Source organism: Rana temporaria, chromosome 9, assembly GCF_905171775.1.
Source record: "Rana temporaria chromosome 9, aRanTem1.1, whole genome shotgun sequence".
Classification (NCBI taxonomy): domain Eukaryota; kingdom Metazoa; phylum Chordata; class Amphibia; order Anura; family Ranidae; genus Rana; species Rana temporaria.
The window spans coordinates 60,448,810-60,476,108 of record NC_053497.1 but is presented as its reverse complement, the minus strand read 5'-3'; the positions used below and the strand labels follow the sequence as shown (position 1 = coordinate 60,476,108).

The following is a 27,299-nucleotide window of genomic DNA, read 5'->3' as shown; positions in this document are numbered from 1 at the left end:
TTCTGGAATGAATGAATGCATGCGCTCAAGTGCTAAACACTCAAAGCATTTAGGCCCTTTCAGGGTCGGTTCACACCATGCCCGCACATTAATCACACAGGACTGCGACAAGCGTTACTGTGCGATTCACATGCGGTTCTGTGTGGTGCAATTTCAGCCTTTTCTTTTTGAATGGGCTAAAATAGCACCGCACCTCATTAAAGTAGTGCATGCACTGTACTCGGATCACATGGTACAAAATTACAAAAGTGCGAACAGGTGCAGGCAAACGCACTGTGTTTGGTGGTGGTGTTGACTTTCTATTGACACCCACTGCAGATCGCAAATGGAGTGTGTTTTGCATGCAGTCTGAATCACATAGGAACGTACAGCTCATTCCTGTGCGATTCATGTATGGGCATGGTGTGAACCGGCCCTTAGATTTGTTTATACGCCTTTTAGTGTTTTTATTTTTTCCCAAATGCTGCTTTCCTGAATGCACAAGTGATAGTTTTTTTTCAGCTCTTCAGTGTGCATGGCCATACAGGCTAACATAGAGGTGTGTTTGGAGGCTGTCTTGGTCACTGTTTAATCTTCAACTGCCATGATACTGCACATGTGATCAGTTATGACAATAGCCATTGGATGGTTTGACAGTTTGGTTGGGAGCACATCCAATGTGACAATTATCACTTCTGGCATGCCGGGAATGTGACTGTTTTTTTTAAACTATTAAACCTTTGGGTTTACTTCCGCTTTAAAGGATTTCCAGCAGAGTGTCCTCCAGAATCCAAGGACCCCTTCACTTTGCTACTTTCAAAAAATACAGTAAAAACGCATATGTGTTTTTGCTGCATTTTTGATGTACGTGTGTGTTTTTGGTGTGTTTTATGGTTGCCCGACTACAATACACCTGATGGATTTCATGCAGAGGCCCTAATATGACCAACAACCAAATTCTGTGATCGGTGTCCCTGGCCTGCCCTCTCTCACCATTTCTGTCTTACTATTGGTCTGTCACTGGCCAATAGTAAGTACCATTGTAGAGTTTTAGTGCATTTTAGAGATTTTTTGTGTTTGTGGCTCTTATCTCTGCATTAGTACAGTAATGCAGAAGGTTCCCTGGTTCAGCAGCTTGTGGTTTTTGCTGGTATTAAGAGCATCCACCTCCAGATTTTACCTGCAGTGCCACTTGCTGTTGAAACCTGATATAGCATTCGCTGTAGACCTAAATAGTTAATTATGTGAATGTTAAATCGGAAGCTCAACCAAAAAGGGGAAGCACCCCCCTTCAATGCCACATTTGCCACTTTGGGGGGGGAGCGGGCACCTGGTTTTGACAGGTACCCGCTCTCACTTTGGCGTGGCAATCTACGAGCATTTCCAGCCCACACACAGGTCCCAGAAAATAACAGGACCATTCAGAAAGTGCAGCAAAATTCACGCAGTAGGAAACTGGCTGTGAAGCCTGAAACCTGAAGGCTTCACTGCCGGTTTCCCGTACTTACAATAACTCGGCACCTGCACCCGACGCTGACTGATGAATAAAGGTTCGGGGTGAGGACATTAGGGGATCCCTAGACAGTAACAGTGTCCTTATATTAAAAGTCAGCAGCTGTAGCTTGTAGCTGCTGTTTTTTTTTATATTTTTTTCCAGACTGGAGCTCCTCTTTAAATTACATCGGCTAGGGAGTCACCTGTGATGAATCTACTCATTATTTAACACTTTTCATTTGAAAAAGTGTTGCATTGTTATAAAATAATCGGTTTCACCTAGTTGAACATCATTTACCAACATTATTTCTATTTATTTTAAATCCCCATTTATTTTCTATTTTACACTGTCTAGCATTTTTATTAGGTTTACTAAAACTACAAATAGACATGAGGTGACATTAGCCGGATGCCACTAATGTTTATGTCCGCAGCACATACCCACTGGGAAACTGCTTACAATTGGATAGTATACAGTACTTCTTCTGCCCCTCCATTCTCCATTGACACAAACATGTATGTTTGGCTAAGGCAAGTGTCCAAGTTTATGAAGAGCTTTGCAGACAGTTTAGCCTGGGATGTTGGTTTGCACATCTGACCAACCTCTAAAGCTGACCATCCAGAGGTGGGTTGGACATGTAGACTTGATCTGCCCAAGGGCATCTGTGTCGAACTGTACAATCTTCAAATTGAATTGGTCAGACATTTATGTTTAAGCAAGGCAGCAGAGGCATGCTGCAGACATCTGCATTGGCTTATCAGGGGGAAAAGAATCCATTGGACAAACCTTCTAACCTGTTCGGTCACCATCGCCCTGAGAAGCCTTGACTAGCAGTTACTGTAGTGCCCCATGGACATACAGTGGTTGCCTAATCAAGCCAAGGCTATCATCTGGTGTGCTTGGGTACATTAACAAAGAAGAAATCTGAGTTTAAATTAGCAGCCCTATAGCTGAACAATAATGAAAGCGTGGTTTTATGAAATACAGGGGGCTATGGCCTTTAGGCTCCATTCACACTTGTACGACTCCAAAGTTGTGCTGACTTTGGAGTGCAACTTTGACGCAACTTTTGATGGGTCCAACATGGATACGACTTTGGCAGCCAGTGATAATGGACAACTGTTCCACACAAGTTGCATTGTATAACATTCAGGTACAACTTTCATGCAACTTTTGAGGGTTATTATTGAAGTCTATGGCCCTCAAGTTGCATGAAAATCAGACCAAAGTAGTGCATGAACTACTTTGAAATTGCTGCAACTTTCAGGCCTCGTACACACGACCGAGTTTCTCGGCAAAAACCAGCAACAAATTTGCTGGGACAAATTTTTTTGCAGAGGAAACCGGTCGTGTGTACATTTTCGTCGAGGAAACTGTCAAGAAACTCGACGAGCCAAAAAGAGAGCATGTTCTCTATTTCCTTGACGGGAATGGAGAAAATTGGCTTGTCGAGTTCCTCGACAGCCTAACAAGGAACTCGACGAGGAAAACGATGTGTTTCGCCAGTTGAGTTCCTTGGTCGTGTGTACGAGGCTTAAGTCACATATATATGAATGGTTATCATTGTAAAACATGGGGAACGACTTGTCATGCAACTTTGATGTCCAAAAGTTGCATGACAAGTTGCACAAGTGTGAATGGTGCCTAATACTCCAAGTAAGCAAACCTGGGAAATTCAAACTGAATGATAAAAATACATAATCAGTGGTAACCTTTCATGAAAACCACATGTCAAAATGATAAGGAGATGCAACAATATAGGCGGCTACAGTGATATGCAAATATTGATTTTACCTATAAAAGTTGGGCTTGGTTTCACACCTTCATACCTGCCAAGTCGCTTTATTGGTCAATGGGCAATGGGACTGCTCATAACATTAAGGGACCAATAAAGAGATTCAGGAGGCAGGAGAGAAGGGGTTTGATCCAAGTTTAACTCTCACCAGAAAAGTGGATTTGCTGATAATTCGATGATTTCACTGATGGTAACCTCCTGCCTATGCATTTTTTTTTTTTCTTAATTTAAATGACCAACATTTCTGACGGGTATTCTTTAATCTGCTCCTGTCTTGCCTTGTAAAATGCAGCTTTTAAGAATTGCTTTTTTTCATAGTAACAAAGATAGTCCAGACATCCCAACCCTGACATCCTCCACCTTCTCCAGAACTCTCACAGAGAATTTACCCATAATGCAGGCTGGACCTGGAAAAATCACTATAATCAGAGAGGATAGGTAAAACTATAGCCTCACATTATTACTATTTTATTTTTATAAGTATGTAATTCCGTGATTGGAAACGTTCCCTTCACTAGAATGCATCGTGATTATGCATTACTTACTCGATTTAATATATAATCATTCCAATCTAATCTGATAAGTTTTCCTACTTTTTTACGCATTATCAATAATCATATCAAATTATCAATAATAAGAATCTGTTGGGCTGATTTACTAAATGGGTTAAGAATCTTTACTCTCTTTATTTCTGTAACTGAAATGGGAAATGTAATGTAAAGGAGATCCATGGGGCAAAAAAAAAAGGAAAAATTTAATGGCAAGCAAAATGTAATGCTTTACTTGCTCCTCAACCCTCACTTAGGGATTTTTAAAACGCTTGTGTTTCGGGGTGAGGGGTAGCAAAAATAAGAGAAGCAGAACTTTACCAAAAAGGGGAAGTTCCGCTCGTTTTCACAACCCCCTCCACTGCCACAGTTGCCACTTTCTAGTGTTTGGTTTTGACAGTTCGCCCTTCCCCCCACCAATGCCCTCCTCTCCCCACCAATGCCCTCCTCTTAAAGCAAAACTAAACCAGTTGCTTTCATATTTTCCCCAGCTGCTTCTGGGGTCTGGGGTTTCAGCCTCTTGATTGGCTGAGGTTTGAATGATGTCATTCTGCACATACGTATGGAAGCCGGTCATTTTAACAAAGCTGGAGTGTGCTGGGGATGCTCGCCAAGCTGTTTATGCTCAGCTCAGTGTGCATTTAATAGAAGGCTCCATGCAGGCAGGAAGGCAAGTGTTTGTCATTGCAGAAGAGACATTGCTAGTCTCTTCTGCGAAATATAGCTGCCTGCTTTAATAGTTTAATTTAGGGTTGTCCCGATACCACTTTTTTAGGACCGAGTACAAGTACCGATACTTTTTTTCAAGTACTCGACGATACCGAATACCGATACTTTTTTTAAATGTGTCCCCAAATGCAGCCATGTCCCCCCACAAATGCAGCCATGTCCCCCCACAAATGCAGCCATGTCCCCCCACATATGCAGCCATGTCCCCCCACATATGCAGCCATGTCCCCACACATATGCAGCCATGTCCCCCCACATATGCAGCCATGTCCCCCCACATATGCAGCCATGTCCCCCCACATATGCAGCCATGTCCCCCCACATATGCAGCCATGTCCCCCCATATATGCAGCCATGTCCCCCATATATGCAGCCATGTCCCCCCATATATGCAGCCATGTCCCCCATATATGCAGCCATGTCCCCCATATCCCCATATATGCAGCCATGTCCCCCCCCATATATGCAGCCATGTCCCCCCCATATATGCAGCCATGTCCCCCATATCCCCCATATATGCAGCCCATGTCCCCACCATAGATGCAGCCATGTCCCCCATACCTAGATGCCGCCGCAACGCCGCCGCATCCCGCCGCAACGCTGCCGCCGCTTAGTTAACACGGGCGGGGAGCATTACAGCTTTCATTTGAATAGCTGTAGTGTTTCCCGCCGCGCCGCGTATAGACACTCCCCCTTGCTCGGGATTGGACAGATCCCCCGTCCAATCCCGAGCAAGGGGCAGTGTCTATACGCGGCGCAGCGGGAAACACTACAGCTATTCAAATGAAAGCTGTAATGTTTCCCGCCCGTATTAACTAAGCGGAGGCGGCGGCGGGGGGGCTAAGTATTCGACCAGGCATCGGGGGCATTTGCAAGTACTCCCGCAAGTACTCGGTATCGGTCCCGATACCGATACTGGTATCGGTACCGGGACAACCCTAGTTTAATTTAAGTGCACTTTAAGCTGCAAAGGCAGCCGGACAGAATTGTACATACGCTACAGAGCAAAAATTATACCCCCCCATCATGTTCAGCAAGCAAATGTGACCAATTCAAGTGAATAAGAACTCATGTGTGCAATGCTTGCAGTTGCGGTGGTCTTGGCTTTACCGGGTTAAACAGGCTATGAGAAGTTGGCATATCGCTTTCTCATTGCCGATCAAATACGTTGGTAAGGTCTGCTGCATGTGTAAACTTGGCCTAATGCCCTGTACACACGATCAGAATTTTCAAAGGAATAAAACCTGATGGAATTTTCCGTCAGAATTCCATTCAAGCTGTCTTGCATACACACTGTCAGACCAAATTCCGACCGTCCAAAACGTGGTAGGAACAAAGATTGTCTCTGGACAGCTGCACTCTTAACAAATTGTAGCCTTTTATTGAAAGAAGGACAGCACTACAAGTCGCAGCAAAATAAAACCTGACTGCTAACGCGTTTTGCACTGAAACTAGTGCTTAGTCATAGCTAAAACGTGGTGACGTAAAACACTACGATGAGCCGAGAAAAATGAAGTTCAATGCTTCTGAGCATGCGTGTTTTTTTTCTCCATCGAAGTTCCACACAGACGATCGGAATTTTCCGACGGAAATAAAAGTCTGATGGGGCCCACACACACGGTCGGAATATCCAATGAAAAAATTCCGTCAGACTTTCATCGGAAATTCTGATCATGTGTACAAAGAGCCAAAGAGCTGAACACAAGTGCTGCTGGGCGAGAGCCGCCTTGATGGTGTGTTTTTATGTGTCATGTGCAGATCCTGTATTCACAATGAATTGCTGTCTGCAGTCTGGATGATGGTTTGCTTTCATTGTGTGTTTTCTTTGCAGAGTCTGTCTTGTTTCTCCTTTTAGTTCTTTGTAGTGTGACCGCATTAACGTGTGAATTTCTGAAGCTTTGAAGTGTTTGTACAAAGTCTAGGATCATCTTGTGGAATTCACCTGTATAATAGTGTTTGATTACAGTATGGTTAGTCCTAAAACACAGGTGTTCCTTTGATTTATGCTGTACAAGATAAAAACCAAATCAATAAAATTGAATCATTAGAAATTAGTACAGTAAAACAGCAAAGTGGTTTGAGAGTAACTTGGTTTGAGAGCATTTTGCAAGAAAACCAATACATTTTGACTTGATATACAAGCGATGTCTTGATATAAGAGTAGCGTCATGTCACAACTGAGTATAAAAAAGAAGAGAGGAGCCTCTAAGTGTAGCAATATGGTTACATTTAAAGGCACAACATTTAGCAACGTATTGCTACACTTGGAGGTGACTCTCTTCTCTTTTATACCCTGTAATAAAAATGTGCTTTGGATTACACAAGCAGGTTTCTGGAACAAATTATGCTCGCAAACCAAGGTTTTACTGTATTATTATTATTATTATTATACAGGATTTATATAGCGCCAACAGTTTACGCAGCGCTTTACAACATCAGATTATTAGAGAACATAAGTTTAACCCTTCCCTACCCTATTCAAAAATAAAATAAAAAAATATTTTGGCTAAACATATCCTGTATATATAGGATTCACTGTGTGATTTTGCACAGCAAATGTGAGCAGAGTTTATTTTACAGTATTCGGTCATCATTTTCAAAGAGGATTCGCCAATCAGCATACAACATAATGATGTAGTGATTCCATACAAGATTCACATCACATTATGTCACATTTAAAGTCAAATAAGAGTCACCCATCAGTCAACATCACAGATTTCAATTAAAGACTACATTCTCTGTCACATTTGAATTCTCAATTTACACATTCATTATCTGTAGGACTTTTTAGGTGTCAGATATACATCATGCATTTTTATTTTATAATAAAACTATACATTTTTATTAATTTAAAAAAAGACAAACTGATTCCATAAACTCCATATAACATGATGACGCGTTTGATTAAAAACTTCAAATAATTTCCAAAATTCCAGAAATATCATCACTGACAGCTTATCTCCTGGTATAAAGTACATAGTATTTGCCGGTGTATAAGCCGACCGGGCGTATAAGACGACCCCCTGATTTTACATTTTTTTTAAATATTTTTTGCCTGTACTCACCGTATAAGACGACCCCCCCTGCCGACGCTTCATATTTCTTCCTTCTGAAGCCATATTCTTCTTCATTCTTGCTGGAGCGAATCACCACGAGCAATGTATTCTATTAATGAATACAAAGCCTGCTTGGCTTGGCAGAGGCTGTAACATCATCAGCCCACGCCTCTCTGACTCTCAAAGCCAATCAGAGCAGGCTACTGTATGTAGCCTGTTCGGATTGGCAGAGGTTGTTACTCCAATCCGAGCAGGCTCTGTATTCATTTGAATACATCGCTCACCGGGATTGGCTAAGCAGTATATACTGTATGTAGCCGAAGCTACATACAGTATTACCGCACATCCAGCAGGCATCCAAGCAGCTGACCCGGCGTATAAGACGACCCTTGCTTTTTTGCCAGTTTTTTTAAGTGTAAAAGGTAGTCTTATACGCCAGCAAATACAGTAACTTACATCCTTTTTTTTTTTTTTTTTAAGCTAGCAGCTACAAATACTGCAGCTGCTGGCCTTTTTTAAAACATGGACACTTACCTGTCCAGCACGCCCGCGATGTCGGCATCCGAGGCCAACGCGTTCCTTGGATGCTCCTGCCGCCGCCATCTTCGCTAAGAGAATCAGGAAATTAAGCCTTGCGACTTCACTTCCCGGTTCCCTACTGTGCATGTGCGAGTCGCGCTGCACAATCGAAATGGTCCCTCCTGTCTTCTATCTCCAGAAGACAGCGAGGGGGGGGGACAGGAAGTGGCGTAGATTATCCGCAGATTCTGCGGATATCTATGCCCGGAAGTGGGTGCAAAGACCTGTAGTATACAGGTATCTGCACCCCCCTCCCCCTGAAAGGTGCCAAATGTGACACCGGAGGGGGGGAGGGTTCCGAAAAGCAGAGGTTCACTTTTTGTGTGAACCTCCGCTTTAATAAATCGCCTCTGATCATTGTTGTAATAGGAAAAGAAGCCCCTTTTAGAGGTAAATAGAGACTTTGTGGCCATTTTAAAGGTTTCCCACCTCCCATTACCAGGGACCACCTGGGGGTATGGTGTGGGCAGGGGACTGAGGATTTCCACCAAGAGTGCAGCGAGCGGCACAAGGGACACTTCTTATTGAATCTAAACACTGTTATATCTGCTAATAAAAAAAAATACTAAACTAAGACTGGTCATACACCGGTCATTTTCTTTCATTCAATCAGTGGGTTGAATGAAAGAAAATGACTCCATTACCCCATCCACACACACTAAGGCTTTGTATTCTGACAGCAAGAAGATTTCCCTGCCGTCAGAATACACTTATCTGCATTGCCAGCTATAGCAGGCTGCACTGATCGTGAAAATTGTCCAATAGGCTGGTTGTTCACAAGTCGATCGATAGATTGACTTGAGTACAACCAGCCTGCCCATACATGGATTGAAACTTGGTTGGTCCCTGCTGAACTGGCTGAATTTCAGTTCATGTATGGCCAGTCTTATGCCGCATACACACGATCGGAAATTCCGAAAACAAAACTGAATTTTTTATTTGGCTCAAACTTGTCTTGCATACACACGGTTCACACAAATGTTGTCGGAAATTCTGAACGTCAAGAACGCGGTGACGTACAACACTACGATGAGCCGAGAAAAGTTCAATGATTCTTAGCATGCTTCGAATTGATTCCGAGCATGCGTAGGATTTTTGTGCTTAGGAATTGCATACAGACAATTGGAATTTCCAACAAGAACTTTTGCTGTCGGAAAAACTGAGAACCAGCTCTCAAATTTTTCTTTCCAATGCAGCCTTGACATGGTCGGAATTTCCGACAAAAAGCTCACATCAAACATTTGTTTCGGAATTTCGTGTGTACGCGGCATTGGGCTTTAAATTCAGACAAGATTTCCCCTTTCATATCAGTACATAAGAGATTAAATTTGCAAACAAAATTCTCCTTTTCATATTTGAAAACTCAAACAAGATTTGCCATTGCGTTACATACATTAGGAATCCTGTGAAAGTGAGCCAAATGCACGTAAAATACAGATGGACGATTATCCAGCAAACATTAACAAGTGAATTTTTGATAAATAAAGCCCTAAGAGCATATGTATATTTACCATACACCCTGTTGTAGAGCATTGGAGAATATGATGTATCAACATAAGGTATCCTAATAATAAAAAAAAAAAAAAAAATTGGAGGGGAGGGGGGTTGTTACCTTTTTTTGCCATTTTTTGCCCACAGATGGCACTTCTGGTAGATTGCCTTTAGACATGACTGTTTATGCTAAATGTGTAGTTCCCTTAGAATAACCGTAGAGTGGTGAAGGGAAGAAAGCTCAAATAAACTGTTGTCCTGATAGTTCCTTGAGTATTGGAGTCGACTTTCTTTTTATATACTGTAATGTGTGGGTCATATAACCATAGCTGGAAGGAGTTGGCACAGGTAGATCACATTGCTCTAAATAGTTTCTCTTGTTATTTCTTCTTGATTGGTTAAAACCTTAAATAATCAAAACAATTTTTGTAGTCCTTGTAAGTTTAATATCAATTTAATTTATTTAGATTTATTTAAGTACCATTGTCTATATCTATTTAAATACCATATTTCTTTTACCAGCCTACCTCCTAAACCTGTCCCCCGAACAGAATCAAAGCCAAAAGACACCTCAAAGTAAGCATGCCACCAAAAAACAAATTTATAGAAGATGCTATTAACAAAAAAGCAGTTAAAAAATCAAACTACTAAAAATAATTATACTTGATAACGTACTGTTTTTTTATTTATTTTTTTATTTTATTTTTTATTTTATGTAAAATGCCTAATCTGCAGTCCAGCTTGTCGATTCTTATTCAGCACTTGCTTCTTATTTACCATTTTTGTTAACTAAAAAATAAACTGTAACAAGAGGATTATGGACTAGCATCACCACATCTAGAGGGCCAGTGAGTGTCCAAGCCCCCTATTATTATGGATATTGAGATGCATGCTTGGTGTCCTGGGCAGATGTAGGGGTACACAACTTTTTGAGTTTGTTTAAAAAAAAAAAAAAAAATTGACTGACCAAGGTTAATGGATATAATTCAACATCTAAATTTTGGTAAATAAAAGTCTTGTTGAACACCTACAATACAAATAGTAGCAAAAATGGAAAGGACGAAAAACTGGACTGCCGCACTCCAAAAACACTTAAAAAAGAAATATCTTTTATTTTCAACTGTACATACAGTCACTGCAAACCAACAACATTCAGTATGGCCGACGCGTTTCGCACTGGCAGTCAGTGCTTAGTCATGGCTCATGGCTACAATACAAATGGCTATCTCGATCATTGTTTATGAATGTTTATATGGTATTCGGAATGGATAGAAAATAATTGTGTCTGGCCAGCAGTACCTCAACAACATGATTTTATGTGGTGTTGCTTATATCAGTTTCTGTTTTTCATTCTGCAGTAATAAACCTTTTGATCTGATCAGCTGGACTGATTTGGAAAACAACTATGACAACAGGTAAGGCATAGCAGCTAATGGGAAGTATTGTAATTCACAGATTACATGCATGCAGTATGCATTCTCTAATCTGTCCTCTCACTGATGGATCAAGTAGGGATGGTAAAACCTCTTTCAGTTTTGCTTTGTTGTAAAGATTTCCTTTGACTTCCTGCTCCAAAGACACAACATAACTGAGATTAAACCTCAACCGAGTAAGAGAAATTCTCATCTTGGAAAGTTGTCACCAAAACCGGAGTCTCCATTGGAAGAATTGCCCTTGCATAGTTACATAGTAGGTGAGGTTGAAAAAAGACACAAGTCCATCAAATCCAACCTGTATGTGTGTGATTATACTGTGTGTCAGTATTACCTTGTATATCCCTGTATGTTGTGGTCATTCACGTGCTTATCCAAAAAGCTTGAGACCACCGCCTGTGGAAGGGAATTCCACATCCTTGCTGCTCTAACAGTAAAGAACCCTCTTCATCGTCTAGTGGCAACTGTAACAATTTGTATTTCCCATCACTTTCTGCCTTGGTGACAATGGGCATCAGGACAAAGAAGATATGGTGAATAACACAAACAGCAATAAACCCCTAACAGGGGTACTATACTTACACTTTGAAGAAGAATTCCAGGTATGACAATGTTATGCATAATTACATTTGTTTAGCATGGACCAATGTAACTTTGTATGTACCATATCTGGACCGATGACCCTAGAAGCTGGAAATCACTGAAGTAGACACTGCTACTAGTGATATCCCCACTAGCTTGCAGGGCCCTGCTAAGTGGCCAGCTGGATGCATTGTGAACACAGGAGGTGGGCTGCTCAGCACAAGTGCCATTCAGAGAATGCAAAGCATTCTCTGAATGAGTGAATATTGTTCTATGATTGGATGAGGTGAAGAGCATGATGTGACACCCACCCGGTTTAGTAAATGAGCAATATTAAGAGTTACTAATCATGCACATGTATATTGTTAGTTACAGTGAAACCTCGGATTGTGAGTAATGAAAAAGAACAAAAAATAAAAAAAAGCTTGTATTGCGAAAAGCTCGTTAACCAGTGTTGTCTTGCAATACGAGCAGGATTCAAGCCACAGCGGTGTGCAGTACTGCATTTGGCCAGAGGAGTGGGGGCATCGGAGCTGATCTGAGCTGATCTGAGCTGTTCTGAGGCGTTCGGAAATACTCGGAAAAACTTTCTGAGTTCAACCGAGCTGTCCCCTAGTATTTCCGAGGCTCTCCGGTGCCCCCCCCCACCTCTGGCCACATGCGGTATTGCTTGCCATAGACGTCAATGCGGAACTAATTATTTTTGTTTCCAATGACTTCTATGGGGAAACGCGCTTCGATATGCAAGTGCTTTGGATTACGAGCATTCTCCTGGAACGGATTATGCTCGTAATCCGAGGTTCCACTGTAAAAAGAACTCAAAAGTCTGACCCAGTGAAAAAGCTATTGTGATACATTTGTTGGGGAAGTTCATGCTTCCCCCGGGTAGGTACACCACAAATTAGAGCATAACAGCCATGACTAAAAATCAACTACAACCTGCAGAAGTTCTGATTCTTTCTAACTCTAAAAAAGAAAAAAAAGTCTGTGTTCTAGTGGGTAAAATTTCTCCTCGATTTACCCATCAAATAGACAGGCAGTGACAGGAAATGTGTTGAGTGGTGACGGAAACAAGAATAAATATTACATATGTTAAGTTGTTTTATTGTTTTGGCTGACAGCACATCACTGCCCACCTTTTACTTTCTTACCAATTAGCCACGGATTAGCTATTAGTGAGAGAGCAGCGGACTCATATAATTTGCACCATTTATACACAGTTGTAGCGCGAGAGTAACAAGAATAAATAACAAGAATAAAACTTGACTTTCCCACTCTATTCAAAAGTTGATCTATGCTCCCTGTTCACATTATACATGTGTGTATTGTGTATAAATGCAACATGTCTGTATAAGTCAACGTACATCACTGTATGTCAACACATTGCAGTGGGTTGCAACGCGCTGCTGTGGATAGGGTTAAATAAAATACAATTTTGTGACATTTCGGTGAAATAAAAAAAAAGAAAAAGTGATAGGTTTTAACAATACATTGCACAATCCCTACACAATGCACACCAAAGGGCTTGTTTTTAGTATGAGTGAGCCCTAAACGTGTAATTATACACTGTAATATACAGCAGTTCCACTAGGTGGCAGTCAGGAGCTAAACTAAGATGACTCTGTCTATACTATGCTTGCACATCAAAGCGGGGTAAAATAAATAAAAAGTGCAAGTAGCAAACTGCATACAAATTATGGATGAAATTTATTAAAATATAAGAAAAACTTTAAGCCTTTTTGTGAAATACTCACTTTTCATTTTAAACACAATGCTCTTAACTTCCCCAGCTTTCAGTTACTTGTGTGGCCATCACTATTCCTATTCTTAGTCACTGAAACAGGTCTAAAAAAGTCAAAGCAAATAAAAAATAATCATAGTTTCCATGATGCAGGATGTGTGAAGATCAGAGTGCAGGAGTCAGGAATCAGTGATGATCAGAGTGCAGGGGGCAGGAATCGGTGACAATTAGAGTACAGTGGTCAGGAGTGCATAATGCAAAAAGTGCAGTGATAGGAAGTACATAACACACATGCTAGTGTACAGAAAACAGCCCTCCTAAATCCATATCCCCCTGTACAGATCCCCCCCCCATTGGCCATAATACCCATCAGCACAGACCCCCTCCCTCCCCACTAGTACAGGTCTCCCTCTGGTAGAGACCCCCCTCCCCTTCTTCAGTACCTACCATCCCCTCCTTCAAGTATACATTCTCTCCCTCCACACCAGTACAGACCTCCTCCCTCCCCACCAGTGCAGACCACTCCTTTCCAGTACAGACCCCCCCCCCCCCTTCCCAGTACCGAACTCCTGCTCCCCGACCAGTACAGACCTCTTTCCCCCTTAAGATCACTCACCAGAAGAAAGAGTGAGATGCAGTGGAAGCAAGAGGTGCAATCTGACTAGAGCCAAGGAGGTGCTTCCCTTCGCTCTCATTATGAACAAGCCGCAGGTGAAGCTCATTTATATGCAAATGACACAAGTGTTTAATGCATATCATATGTGGGTGAATATAAATTCAAATTAAGTCACAATTTGCATGTGAATGGGCAGGGAACACCATGTACAGGGGCACAGCAATTGCATGACACCCTGTACACAGGACAGCGGGAGAAGGGTGAAAATGAAGGATACTCCTGCACCATCCAGGACTGTTGCACGGTATTTAAAGTGCAGAGCTGTTGAAATATAAATATGAACACAATAATACCTCTAGGGCCGAAACAACTAATTGATTAATCGTCAACTAATCGATTACAATTTTCCTAGTCGATTAATCGGCCAGTAACATAATGGGGTTAAAAAAAAAAAAATTAGCCCTTTATAGTACAAAAAAGCAAATTGCTACTGTAAATATTACTTTCACTGTCCCACAATAAAAAAAGTAGCACAGTAGCGATTATTTGCTCTTTTTGTACTTATTTTTGTTTTTTTAAGCCCATTATGTTGCTAAACCTCTCAGGCCTGGGTTCACACCTCTGTTTTTTTGGTGCTTTTTGCAGAAACACACTACAGTTCATTTAAATGTTTTCCTATGGGACACGTTCACATCCATGATTTTTTTCCAGCTGCTACGTATTTGGAAAGGGCAAGAACTTTTTAACGCAAAACGGTGCTATTTATTTTTTTTGGTTCAATATACTTCAATGGAGAAGCTGCAGAAAAGCATGTAATGTGTTTTTGTGGCAATTTGTGTTTTGTAATCTGCCCAACAACAAATTGGGCCAAAAAAAATTAAAAATGCAATTTTTTTTTTATGGCTATTAATCGAAACAATAATCGGCCAACTAATTGATTATAAAAATAATCGTTAGTTGCAGCCCTAAATGCCTCCCAAGATTCCTGGATTTTTATGCTACAGGGGTTGTGTCCTGCAGAGGCTGTGCCCCTGTACATGTTGTCCACTGCTTATTAATGGGCAAATTGTGAGTTCTTTTACATATAGACGGACCCGCATATGATTTGCACGTACATTAACCAGTGGTGGATTTGCATATGAATGGCCTTTTTTTTCAATAATAATAATACAAAAAAAACCTTTTCATTATTGGAATATAAATACCTCAATAAATTAAATGTTGCATGGCATGTTTACTAGTCTTCAGTTAGAAGAACTGGCATATAAGCAGTGGGATAGAAACAGGGTAGCAAAAGGAAACAATTCTACCAGACCATGGTCCCAGGGAGTCCTTACCCTGTTTAAAGCATATCTGCCTGGTTTTGTTATATGAAAGATATCGCACATAAATGTACATTTGGATAAGTATGTGGAAATAAGTCACCAACACAACATTAATCTTTGTTATAATGTGCACATTTTTATTAAAAGATGACACCACCCAGAACCCTTTTTCAGGCATGTAACAATCGGCACATGACTGAGGCAGGGGTCCTGAGTGCCCCGAAATATAGAACTAGTTGCACTGTGATATGATCTCTTTTCAGAGATTTTTGACATGATGACAAAGGTCCATGGTGTGCTGGTGACATCTTTCCTTCACCCTTTATACAGGTTGACCAGTTCCAAGTTGCTGAAGCCTCCTTAAGAGGAAGTAAGGCATAATGAGCTAGTATGCATAGCATACTAGCTCATTATGAATGACTTACCTGAGATCGAGGCCCCCAAATCGCTTCTCGTTACCCTCCTCCGCCACCGGCATGTCCCCTCCACGCTTCTACCGGGTATCGCTGCTCTGATGATGTCACTCCTGCGCATGCGTGTGGGACCGGCATAATCTCAATAATAATGCCGGGACTCTCAGTGCACCTGCGCCGTTGTCTATGGCGTGTATGCGCCGTAGACATCGGTTCAGTGTTTTCTGCAAATATCTCCTTAACCGTGTAGGTTAAAGCGGGATTCGACCCGCGTTTTTTTTTTTTTTAGTCAGCAGCTTCTAACACTGTAGCTACTGATTTTTTACACTTACCTGTCCTAGGCGCCCACGATAATGGGCCCCCGACGACGATCGCTCGGTCCTGGCGCCTCCATCCTGACTAAGGGAAACAGGTAGTGAATCCTTACGGCTTTACTGCCTGTTTCCTACTGCACATGCGCGACTCGCACGGAACTTTGTGAATGGGCGGCTGCCTCCTGGGATGCACACAGTTCCCAAAAGGCAGCACGCCCCATTCACCAGAAGACACAGCAATGGAGGACAAGGAAGAAGACGACTGCAGTGGAGGAAGAGGCAGAAGAGCGATTTCCACATAACAGCCCTTTCTGGTGAGTATATAATTATTTTTTTTTTGGGGGGGGGGGGGTTTAGGAAAAAAGAAAAAACAGGGTGGAACTCCACTTTAAGGAGATATTTCTTGCACCTACAGGTAAGCCTTAATCTAGGCTTACCTGTAGGTGCAAGTTGTAAGAGTGGGTTTGCAACCACTTTAGGTTTCAAGTCCTTTTTAATAAAGAATGCAATAGAAATATAAGAAGTGTTTTGGGCAAATAAGGAGTTTGTCATATGTCATTTTAGGGAATATTTTTGTTGTCTTTAAATAGAACTGAGACAACCAATTCTTACACAAAGGTGCATTATATATATATAGCCTGTCATTCTATTTACCTTCCCGTGGTTGAGCTCTAATGTGGTTAAAGATGCTAGTTTCCATCTCATGAAGACACATATGAATTGTGCTTTGAACAATAAGGGAGAACATCGCCAAAGACAACAGTAGTGGTATTCCCTGTGATCCTCGTGATGTAATATGGGACACTTCTCTCTTTTAACCCTTGTCACAGATAAGATATTCATTCAATATGCTGTATTGCTTAAGAGTGTAAATAAACAAGGGTGCACCATGCAAATTTATCTTCTCACTGTGAGACAAAAACAAAGAATAACATTGCCTACATAAGCTGATCCAGTGTATGTCATTGATACATCCGACCTTCAGTTTACCAATTCTATTCTTGGCTGCAATGAAAAGGTCTGCTCTAAAGCTATTATGCGATGTGGGTTTGCAAGAGTTTGTATCTCCTACAGCAAACACTCTGCAACAGGTTTACAGACCTGTGCATCTGTGTTCCTGGGCAGCCAAGTGCGACAGTTTGGAAAGTTCTAAGACAGATTTATTACTGAAGCTGAGACCCATTTTCACTCTAAACAAACATAAGATTAGGACGTGATCAGGGTCAGGTTTCATTCAGTCGCAGCCAAATGAGGAATTTATGACTTTGGTTGTAACCTTGGACATTTTCTGTCCGACAATGTGCCTCACTGCTCCTGTTTAGTAGTGATTTGCAATGTGACAGATTTGACAAATGTCCCTAAATCTGCTTTATTGTTGGCACCCCAAAATATCACATTATAACCGTACTAATACATTTTGCTAACAGTGTGTGACTTATTTATATTTACATAATCTTCCTTTTGATGAAACGTCCTCTTGATTCTGCCAGTGACCTTCCATTTCTTGTCTGCATTGGCAACAATGTGCAGTTCTGTCTACCCTTTGCAGGCCTGCCACCTCAATATGCATACATGAAAAAAAGTCACATCTATAGCTTAGTCTGCCCCACCCCATTCCGGATTTTGCACAACTGGAAGGTCCCACCTATCACCCAGGCAGTGCAGACTCTATGATGAGGTCATGTGACCTATGAGGGGAAAAAGTGTATTTAAGAGCACTTTTTTGATACTTGAGTATCTGTGATTTTATTTGTGAGAATCTTTTAACAACTCAGTGTAGGGGATAACATTTAGGATTACAGTCACTTTAAGATCCACAGTGATATGTACTGCATTAAAGATCAGTATATTTGTAATAAAAAGAATAAATATAAATTGAGATATATGGAATTTAACGCTCATTGATTGCTCTGGCTCACAATCTTACCTAAAGAAAAAATTACAAGAAAACAGCGCTCAGAGTGATCAAGTGACAACAATCAGTAGCAGGGGTTAAAAAGGTTAAAATGCAGGATGACAGCAGCAATTATGAATAAAATTAGAACCAAATAGTTAAAAGTTCATCAATGGGAATACAATCAGTCCATGCATTGAAGCTGTATTCTCTGGACAATTTATCAGTAGATGACCAAGGGCTGCTCTTCCAAGAGTGAAGTCAACTCGGGCATACATGAAAAGAAAAAACAGGAAAAAAAGCGCCTCTGAGTCATCTGATTTAATAAAATGATTAATGTAGATATCCAACACTTACATTACATATAGCAGGAACAAGGGTGCAAGTGAGGATCTATGGATAGGAGCCAGATCGTGTATCAATCCTGATGAGCCAAGTCCGTGGCTGTGTAAGACCGCTCATACACAGCCACGGACTTGGCTCATCAGGATTGATACACGATCTGGCTCCTATCCATAGATCCTCACTTGCACCCTTGTTCCTGCTATATGTAATGTAAGTGTTGGATATCTACATTAATCATTTTATTAAATCAGATGACTCAGAGGCGCTTTTTTTCCTGTTTTTTCTTACCTAAAGAATGAACTTGGACGCAAAAATGAATACTAGTATTGGATCAGGTATATCAAAGTAGGAATATATGCTCATTTGACTTTCTAAAAACACAATATAACCTAGCAGATATATTTTTTTATAGATTCCTACAGTTAAGGCACACACTATATGCTCAATTTGGTAGTAAAAGTGTTAATATAATAAAAATTCCCTCTTATTGGTATACTAAGAACCAAGGGGATTAGTATCTAAATTATACACATATCTAATGCAGGTTAAGATATGGGATGCCCCATTACAGATTAAGAGGAAGTGGCAATTTGTTTTGTACATCTATGACATACGAGACCAGGAAGGAGGCGTGTAAATCACATTTGGTAGTATCCCCTGCAAGTAATAACAGATTGATACAGTTGTATATAATACATCAAGCCTATCTCACACCATGCAAATTAAGTTTAATGGGACGAACGGCAACCGCAGAATATGTAAAAGGTGCTATCAACCAGGGGCTGACTTTGTGCACTTAATGCGGTCCTGTCCAGGCAGTAGTAGATACTGGAGACAGGTCTTGGATATATTATCAAAGTGCTGGGAGAATGCATCCCATTCACTCCAGAAGTTTTTTTGTTAGGACTGGCTGAGAGCCAGAATCGGACTGGATATGTTAAGACCTGTATACAGAAAACTTTATTTATGACACGCAAGCAAATTGTGCTTAGGTGGATGCAACAAATACCCCCCTCAAGGGAACAATGTCTTAAAGCGGTAAACCAAATACTTCCATATGAGAAACTTACATATGAACATAGAGGAACACCTCAGAAATATCACAGAATCTGGGATAGGTGGTTGAACTTATCATTAACTCTTAGTGGAAATTAATGCATAAGAGGGGCATAGATAGGAGAGGACTTTAATTGATGGATCTTAGAAAAGTAGGGGAAGAGGGCGCTGCAACCAGGGTAATTGGTTATCTTTAATATATTGATTTTTCTTATTTTTTTGGTTTGCATTGATCAATATAAAGAAACAAAGGATTGGATAACGATGAAATGTGATATTGTCAATTTTTGTAAATGCAGACTTATTAAATAAAAAGTATAAAAAAAAAAATAATTAACTCTGTACCTTGAAAGTAGGCATTTTTCTGACATTAATCACAAGGATAGCTAGCACCTACTGTACAGTGTTTGTTAATTATATGTATTTTTATTTATACTTGGCACTTAGCACACAGGCCAACGAGCGCTGACTGCAGATCAGCGGGTCGGGGGGGGGGGGGGGTCATTGTACTAACAATGTATTGGGGACATGTTGCCATCAGTAGAGCAACAAACCCTTGGCAGTGGTACTTTGACATGGGCTAATCATGCCTTATGACAAATCCAGTCTTTGCCTTTTTATATATATATATATATATATATATATATATATATATATATATATATATATATATATATATATATATATATATATATATATATATATATATATGTAGCCATAGTTCTTAAACACCCATTTTTCTTATTGTTTACAATACTAACACATACTGGCCAGCTCTATAAATCTGTCTATGTGCTCTTAGCTTGGACTGACAAATTCCTCAATTTGAAAGTAATTTGCCTACTCTTGACGTAACTAAAAAGTCAGCTTGGTATATCATGGCAATACATGCAATCATTTTTAATGCTGTCCACATGAACATCCAGATAAAGACAGGCATGCACATGTCAATTCCCTCTGAGTACGAGACCTAATATCTTACACTTGAACTTACTATTGTGCCTTGAAAACTATTCTCCTATCCTGTGTAACATTATGTTCTTAAGTATTAAGGACTGGCAGTGTGTGACACAAAGCATGAAACATCACTAGAATTTAACAATACTTAATTCATGAAATTCCCTGGGCTGTGGGAGTAGAACATTAGGACAGGACACACCCTAGACAATGTCAGTGATATATGACCCAGGTTATGTTAAAACAGTAAACTGGCTGTGTGAGAAGCTGCAGAAGCTGTATTAGACAGAACTGGACTGATCGGGGAGGTTGACACAGCCACTGAAGCCAGGTAAGGTTTCATCTTGGGAGGAAAGTTAGCACTAGTAAGAAAGGAAATATTTAGGTTTCGAGTAGGAGGAGGAAACCATTGCCATTTCATGTTTCATGGATCCATAAATCCTATAAGCTGTATGCTTGGGAAGAATATTTTAGGCTGGCTATATATGCAGGAATCTGATCAACATTTTTGAAGAAGCAGACTCTTGGATGATCCCCCTATCAGTCAACATCTATAACAACAATTTAATGCCTAACTGGGGATCCTCCTTTTTCTCTCTGTGTGTTGAGTGTGTCAACGATTGCCTAATATTTTCCATTGGAATTTTGCTTTATCGGTCGATATGAACCATAACAACAATGCTTTCCAAGCTGCTGGATTCATTGCAGCACCAGATTCCACACACTGGACTGCACAGGACAGGACAGCCATTTACCTACACTTAGTTGACATGTTAATCTCCAGCTGATATAAAACTGCATGGTCAAGAGGTATAAGGGCATTTTACACTAGTGTACCCAATGGCAGGCTTTGGGGGTTATTTGTGATGTTCATGGGCACCTTCATATCTCTATATTCTTGGCTACTGGATCTTTAAATAGTTGTTGCCAACTTGTTGGGGACTTGTAGGCTTTGCTTTAAGTGGTAGCACTGTTTTTTTTTTTTCTTACACGTGTATCATTGGTTAGGCTTTTACCATACAGGCCCATACAATAGCGTATTCTTCAAGATATGACCCACAGCATCTAATCAAAATTATTCATTTATAGATATAACCTCAAATGGAAGTCAGATATCATTACTATGGATTAAATTGAAATAGACTCCAACCATGCATTTATGTTCACTATTCTTTAAGTGAAACTTTTTTCAAATCTTAAGACTCTATACAGTAATTGATTATTTTTGAGAAAGTTAATGGTTAGCATAGCAAATGTGACAAGCATGGGATTCAAACTTTTAATGAGTCAGGCTCTGTTTTAACCTACTGAAGACATGCAGTACTAGTAGTAGTGGGTTGGTGTAAGCAGATGTTGGGCTCTGTAGAAGCTTAGTATATACCTTGCACCATAGAGCACACGCTGTTTCCCTGTTACAGATTTTTCCAGACCCCCTGTCTGGTAAAATGTTGTCCCCAGAACAGAAAGTAAAGCAAAATCTCTTTGACTGCAGTATTACCTTGAATCAACTGAATTTATTTTCTCTTGAGAAGAGGAGATTATGGGGGGATATGATCAACATGTATAAATACATAAGTGAACATATAGTGAACTTGGTGTTGAGTTATTCACTTTAAGATCATCACAGAGGACAAGGGGGCACTCTTTGCATCTGGAGGAAAGGAGATTTATGTTCCAAATATGAAAAGGCTTCTTCACAGTAATGCCCCGTACACACCATCACTTTATGTGATGAAAAAAAACGACACTTTCTGTGAAGTAAAAAATGACGTTTTTGAAACTTCAATTTTCAAAGACGAAGTTGCCTACACACCATCGTTTTTCTCACAATGTTCTTGCAAAGTGAGGTTACGTTCCACCACGTTTTACCATTGAAGTAGCTTCTGGGCATGCGTGGATGAAAAAACGTCTTACAAAACGACGTTTTTTGCTACACACGGTCAATTTCTGTGAAGTAAAAAGTGCACTTTTGAAAAACGACACATAAAATTGAAGCATGCTTCAATTTTTTTTGGTCGTTTTTTACAAGACATAAAACGACGTTTTCCCCCACACACGGTCAATTAAAGTGACGTTTTTAAAAACGTCATTTTTTTTCATCACATAAAGTGATGGTGTGTACACGGCATCAGAGCTGTGAAAATGTGAAATAGACTCTCTCAAGTGCTGGTTATGTCCAGCTCCCATTCATTGCTTTGAAAAAAAGGCCTGAATTCTGATTTTGCCTAAATGTACATAATATAACTGGATACTAATATTTATAGGTAAAGTTGATCCAGGAATATCAGATTGCCTCTTGGAATATTTCCTCTGCTAGAGCAAATTGGATCATTGCATGTTTTTTTTTTATTTATTTTTTTAGCCTTTCTCAGGATCAACTGTGGGTATAGGATTGTGTATATAATAGTTTTTTTTTTTTTTTCCCTTTTTATTGGTTGAACTGAGTGGACTTGTCTTTTTTTTTAACCAGTGTAACTATGTAACCTGACATGGGTTCGAATTATTCCCTACTGTATCCAAAACAAAAAAAAAGTTCTGGGTATAGATGCATTTTAATCAATGTATGGAGGAAGTGCTTCAAAAAAATGTTTGTTTGGTCATAGAGCTAATTATACATGTATTTTTACAGACTTCCAAAGGAGAAACCAGCAACAGCCCCAACACCAGTTCCCCGTATCACCAATAAGGACAGGCAAGTATTTAACACTGCAGCTTTTTCTTTCCTGCTTACTATTTTAAAGCATTTTTATCTTTAATTTGTATGGGCAGCTTTTTGTCTATTGATAAATCCATAGCTACAATGAAGAAATAAAATGTAAACTTTCCAACAGCTGATTATCCCACAGCAATGTCTATAAACACTCCTGCTATAAAGACAATTGTTGGAGTAAGCTTGAATTAAGAAGCAATGCCTTTAACCAAACTGTCCCAGAAGTCCCAGTAAAGTCCAGTTATGGACGTCCCATGATTGGGGCTCTACTTGAAAGCGGGTGGATTTTAGATGTTATTGAATGGATTGGGGGGATCTTAACTGTTGAATAAATTTTGTTTACGGAGATGGATGTGAAATGCTAGTAGCAGTAGTAATAGTTGCAAATGATCTCATGTCTTTAAATTCATCTGAGGATAGCTTATCCTATTTTAGCTATAATTTACATGATCCCTTTGAACATGTTTATGTTTAAATGAAATGGCCGAATTAATAGCATTTTGAATGAACGAATGTAAGATGCAACTAGTAAAGCTGCCTAGTCCCTTAGAAGGTATTACCAGGCATCACCGTAGCCAAGTGGTTAGACCACTTGCCTTGTAGTTTTAGGTCCTTTGGTTCAGTTCCTGTCAAGGAATCAACTTTACATAATTAGCTTGTTCTTCCCATGTTTATGTGTGTTTTTCTGCTGCTACCAAAAAAAAAAACATACTGGTAGGTTGATCAGCTTCCACCTAGATTAGGCCTACTGAATGTCAGTATGTTAAAGACATTAGATTGATTTTAACCAAGAGAAAAGATAAAAACATAAATCATATGAGAAAAGAGGTATGAGATATCATTGTACATGGGCAGACTTCATGGACCTTAGATTTGGCTATATAGGAATTTCTTGCATGGGCAGAGGGAGCAGTAAATGGCATACTCTGATATAAATATCGTTTTACAAGTTACAAAATACTAGATGAATACAAAGACAGCAAGAGACTTGGCATTGATCAAGGGTACAGTTACAGGTTAGAAACCTCACTACCCAAATCACATTATGGCCACACACATATTGGGGCAACCCAACTGCAAAGTCATTGCCATCTTGGAGAATACCAAAAGGTACAGAAGAGTATGAGCCATGGGAAAAGAAAGGAAGTAAAATTAGAGAGGAAGTAAAGAAAAGGGCAGGTTAGGGGTAGGAGGGGGTTACAAGGGGGAGAGGAAAAGAGGGCTTTGGGACAGGGCAAACCTCCCTTAATCTCTGAAACCTTTAAATATTTTTATACATGTATATTTTCCCATCATGCAGCACATAACATACATTTCTCTTTTAGGTTTAGTTGGTGTGTATAGTTTATTTTGTATATCTATTTTTATTTGCCTTCGTTATTAGTGGGAAACCTGCAAATGAAGCTCCCTTGGCTGTGATCTCCCCAGAGCTCGATAATAAGAGGTATTTCTTTGACATGAATGAATATATTATGAAATCATTTTTATATATATATATATATATATATATATATATATATATATATATATATATATATGCTGTGTGTGTGTGTATATTATATATATATATATATATATTTGCTCATCCATGTCTTTATGGACCATGCTGGAACAGGAGGGGGCCATCCCCAAACTGTTCCCACAAAGTTGGGAGCAAGAAATTGTCCAAAATGTCTTGGTATGCTGACGCCTTAAGAGTTACCTTCACTGCCAAGCTCAACTAAAAAGAAAACAACCCCACACCATAATCCCCCCTCCATCAAATGATTTGGACCAGTGCTCAAAACAAGGTCCATTAAGACATGGATGAGCAAGTTTGGGGTGGAGGAACTTGACCTCTTGCACAGAGTCCTGACCTCAACCCAATAGAACACCTTTGGGTTGAATAAGAGCAGAGACTGCGAGCTAGGCCTTCTTGTCCAACATCAGTGCCTGACCTCCCAAATGCACTCAAACATTCCCATAGACACACTCCTAAACCTTGTGGACAGCCTTCCCAGAGGAGTTGAAACTGTTGTAGCTGCAAAGGGTGGGACAACTTAATATTGAACCCTGCGGACTAAGACTGGGACGACAATAAAGTTCATGTGCGTCTAAAGCAGGCGTCCCAATACTTTTGGGAATATAGTTTATATGATATAGCATGTGATTATCCGCCACAATCCTGCCCACTCCTGAATACCCCCTCTTGCTGTGTCATGGTTTTTGCGCTGCTATACGTGTATTCTAAATTGTGATTCAGATCTACTCAGCCCTCCAGACCTGGGACAATCAGCACGGAGGCAAGATACAAAGTTTCAGAGTCCTTGGATGACCCTGAGCTGATTCCCAGCAGTAATCAGTAAGGCGTTACTTTAGGACTCATGCACATGGCTATTGTATTGTGTTGCATTAAGAAGTGATCATCCCTATGATTATACATTTTAAAAATATATCATTTTTTTGTGTAAAGTATCACTTTGTACTATCATTCCTTATTTAAACTTATCATGGGAAAATAAGATAACTGCAAAAGAAGTGAACATGGCAAAGGACTAGACAGATAGAAAGTTTACAAAAGTTTCTCTGTCATGTGTTTACACATATGGTTAAAATTGAGCCCGACCTTAGGAAATAGTAAGCTGAACAACATTATTATAGAATGCAATAGCATAACGTTTCTCTACATAGCTTTGGTTTGGCCTAATGGTTCTCCAGTGTGTGCATACTGCATGCAAATGTCATATGTTTTCCAATCCTGTGCTTAAAGTAGATATTGGCCCAATACCTAAAATGTAATATATGTCAGCTTACCATTTGTTAGATGTGGTGGTTGAATTCATTTTTTTTTTTTTTATTTCATTTTTTCCTGGTGACCCTGGGCCATATTCTCAAACAAGTTACGCCGGTGTATCTACTAATACACCGGCGTAAATCGAAAAAATTTCCCGCCGGCGTATCATTGTTTTGTATTCACAAAACAAGATACGCCGGATTTAGGCTAGGATCCGACTAGTGTAAGTCACTTACACTGTCGGATCTTAAATGTAATTCGCCGCCGGCCGCTAGGTGGCGTTTATGTTCAGGTCTCATTTGTTTATGCAAATGAGCCTGATACGCCGATTCCCGAACAAAATCGCGTGGCGTAACCGTCGCTTACGTCGTTTGCGTAAGGTTACCCCTGCTATATGAGGGGTAACCTTACGCCAGTCCCACGTATGCCATGTTAAGTATGGCGTGGGTCCGCGTCGTCTTTTCCCGTCGAGTACGTCGTTTTACTAAGTCGTTCTTGAATACGACTTTACGTCAATGACGCACACGTCGGCGTCATTGACGTTTTCCGTCGAGAACTGGAGCATGCGCACTGGGCTATTTTAAGCCCGGCGCATGCGCAGTTCGAACTGCACGGGGGCGCGCTTAATTTAAATACAAGCCGCCCCCTTGGAATTACGCAGGGATACGCCGGGCCAATTGCACTACGCCGCCCCAAACTACGGAGCAAGTGTTTGGGGGAATACAGCACTTGCTCCTGTAAGTTGAGGCGGCGTAGTGTAAATGGCTTACGCTACGCCCGCCTCAAATCTACGAGAATCTGGCCCCCTGTCAGCAGCCCGTTTTCTGTCCTAGAGTGACGACACTCGCCCTACTGTATTAGGGATGATTAGCGTTGTCACCTCCATAACATAGGGATGAGGTGTTCTGTAGTCCAGAGAGAGAAATTGTAACTTTGCCAACTTAAAGCGGTTCTCCACCCTAAAGTGGAGTCCCGCTGATCGGAACCCTCCCCCCCCCTCCGGTGTCACATTTGACACCTTTCAGGGGGGAGGGGGGTGCAGATACCTGTCTAAAGACAGGTATTTGCACCCACTTCCGGCCCGGCATTCACGGGCAAAAGACGGGCATTCCGTCACATCCCGTCTGTCCCCCGTTGTGTGCTGGGAACACTCGGCTCCCAGCACACAGCGGGAGCCAATCGGCGGGCCCCCGCGCGACTCGCGCATGCGCCGTAGGGAACCGGGCAGTGAAGCCGCAGCGCTTCACTTCCTGGTTCCCTCAGCGTGGATGGCGGGGGGAGCAGCAGAGAGACGAGCGATCGGTCGTCCTCTGCTGCGATCGGCGCTGGACTCCAGGACAGGTAAGTGTCCTAATATTAAAAGTCAGCAGCTGCAGTATTTGTAGCTGCTGGTTTTTAATATTATTTTCCCGTGGCACAACCGCTTTAAGCTGGAAAAAAAGTAATTTGTTCATCAGGATCATCAGGT

General features: G+C 40.7%; 1 protein-coding gene across 14 annotated transcripts in view; it reads left to right on the top strand.

Annotated features, from left to right (window-relative positions):
* Window positions 1–27,299, top strand: part of ZNF185 (zinc finger protein 185 with LIM domain) — a 188,782-nt gene that overhangs the window by 122,877 nt on the left and 38,606 nt on the right. For 8 of the 14 annotated variants that reach the window (XM_040323636.1, XM_040323643.1, XM_040323645.1 and 5 more), the window contains 5 exons: window positions 3,588–3,707; window positions 10,195–10,248; window positions 11,031–11,087; window positions 22,978–23,040; window positions 24,443–24,502. In XM_040323636.1, the coding sequence (XP_040179570.1) occupies window positions 3,588–3,707; window positions 10,195–10,248; window positions 11,031–11,087; window positions 22,978–23,040; window positions 24,443–24,502 (354 nt within the window). The remainder of the gene's footprint in view (window positions 1–3,587; window positions 3,708–10,194; window positions 10,249–11,030; window positions 11,088–22,977; window positions 23,041–24,442; window positions 24,503–27,299) is intronic. The other 6 variants (XM_040323642.1, XM_040323637.1, XM_040323638.1 and 3 more) reach the window with 6 other exon arrangements.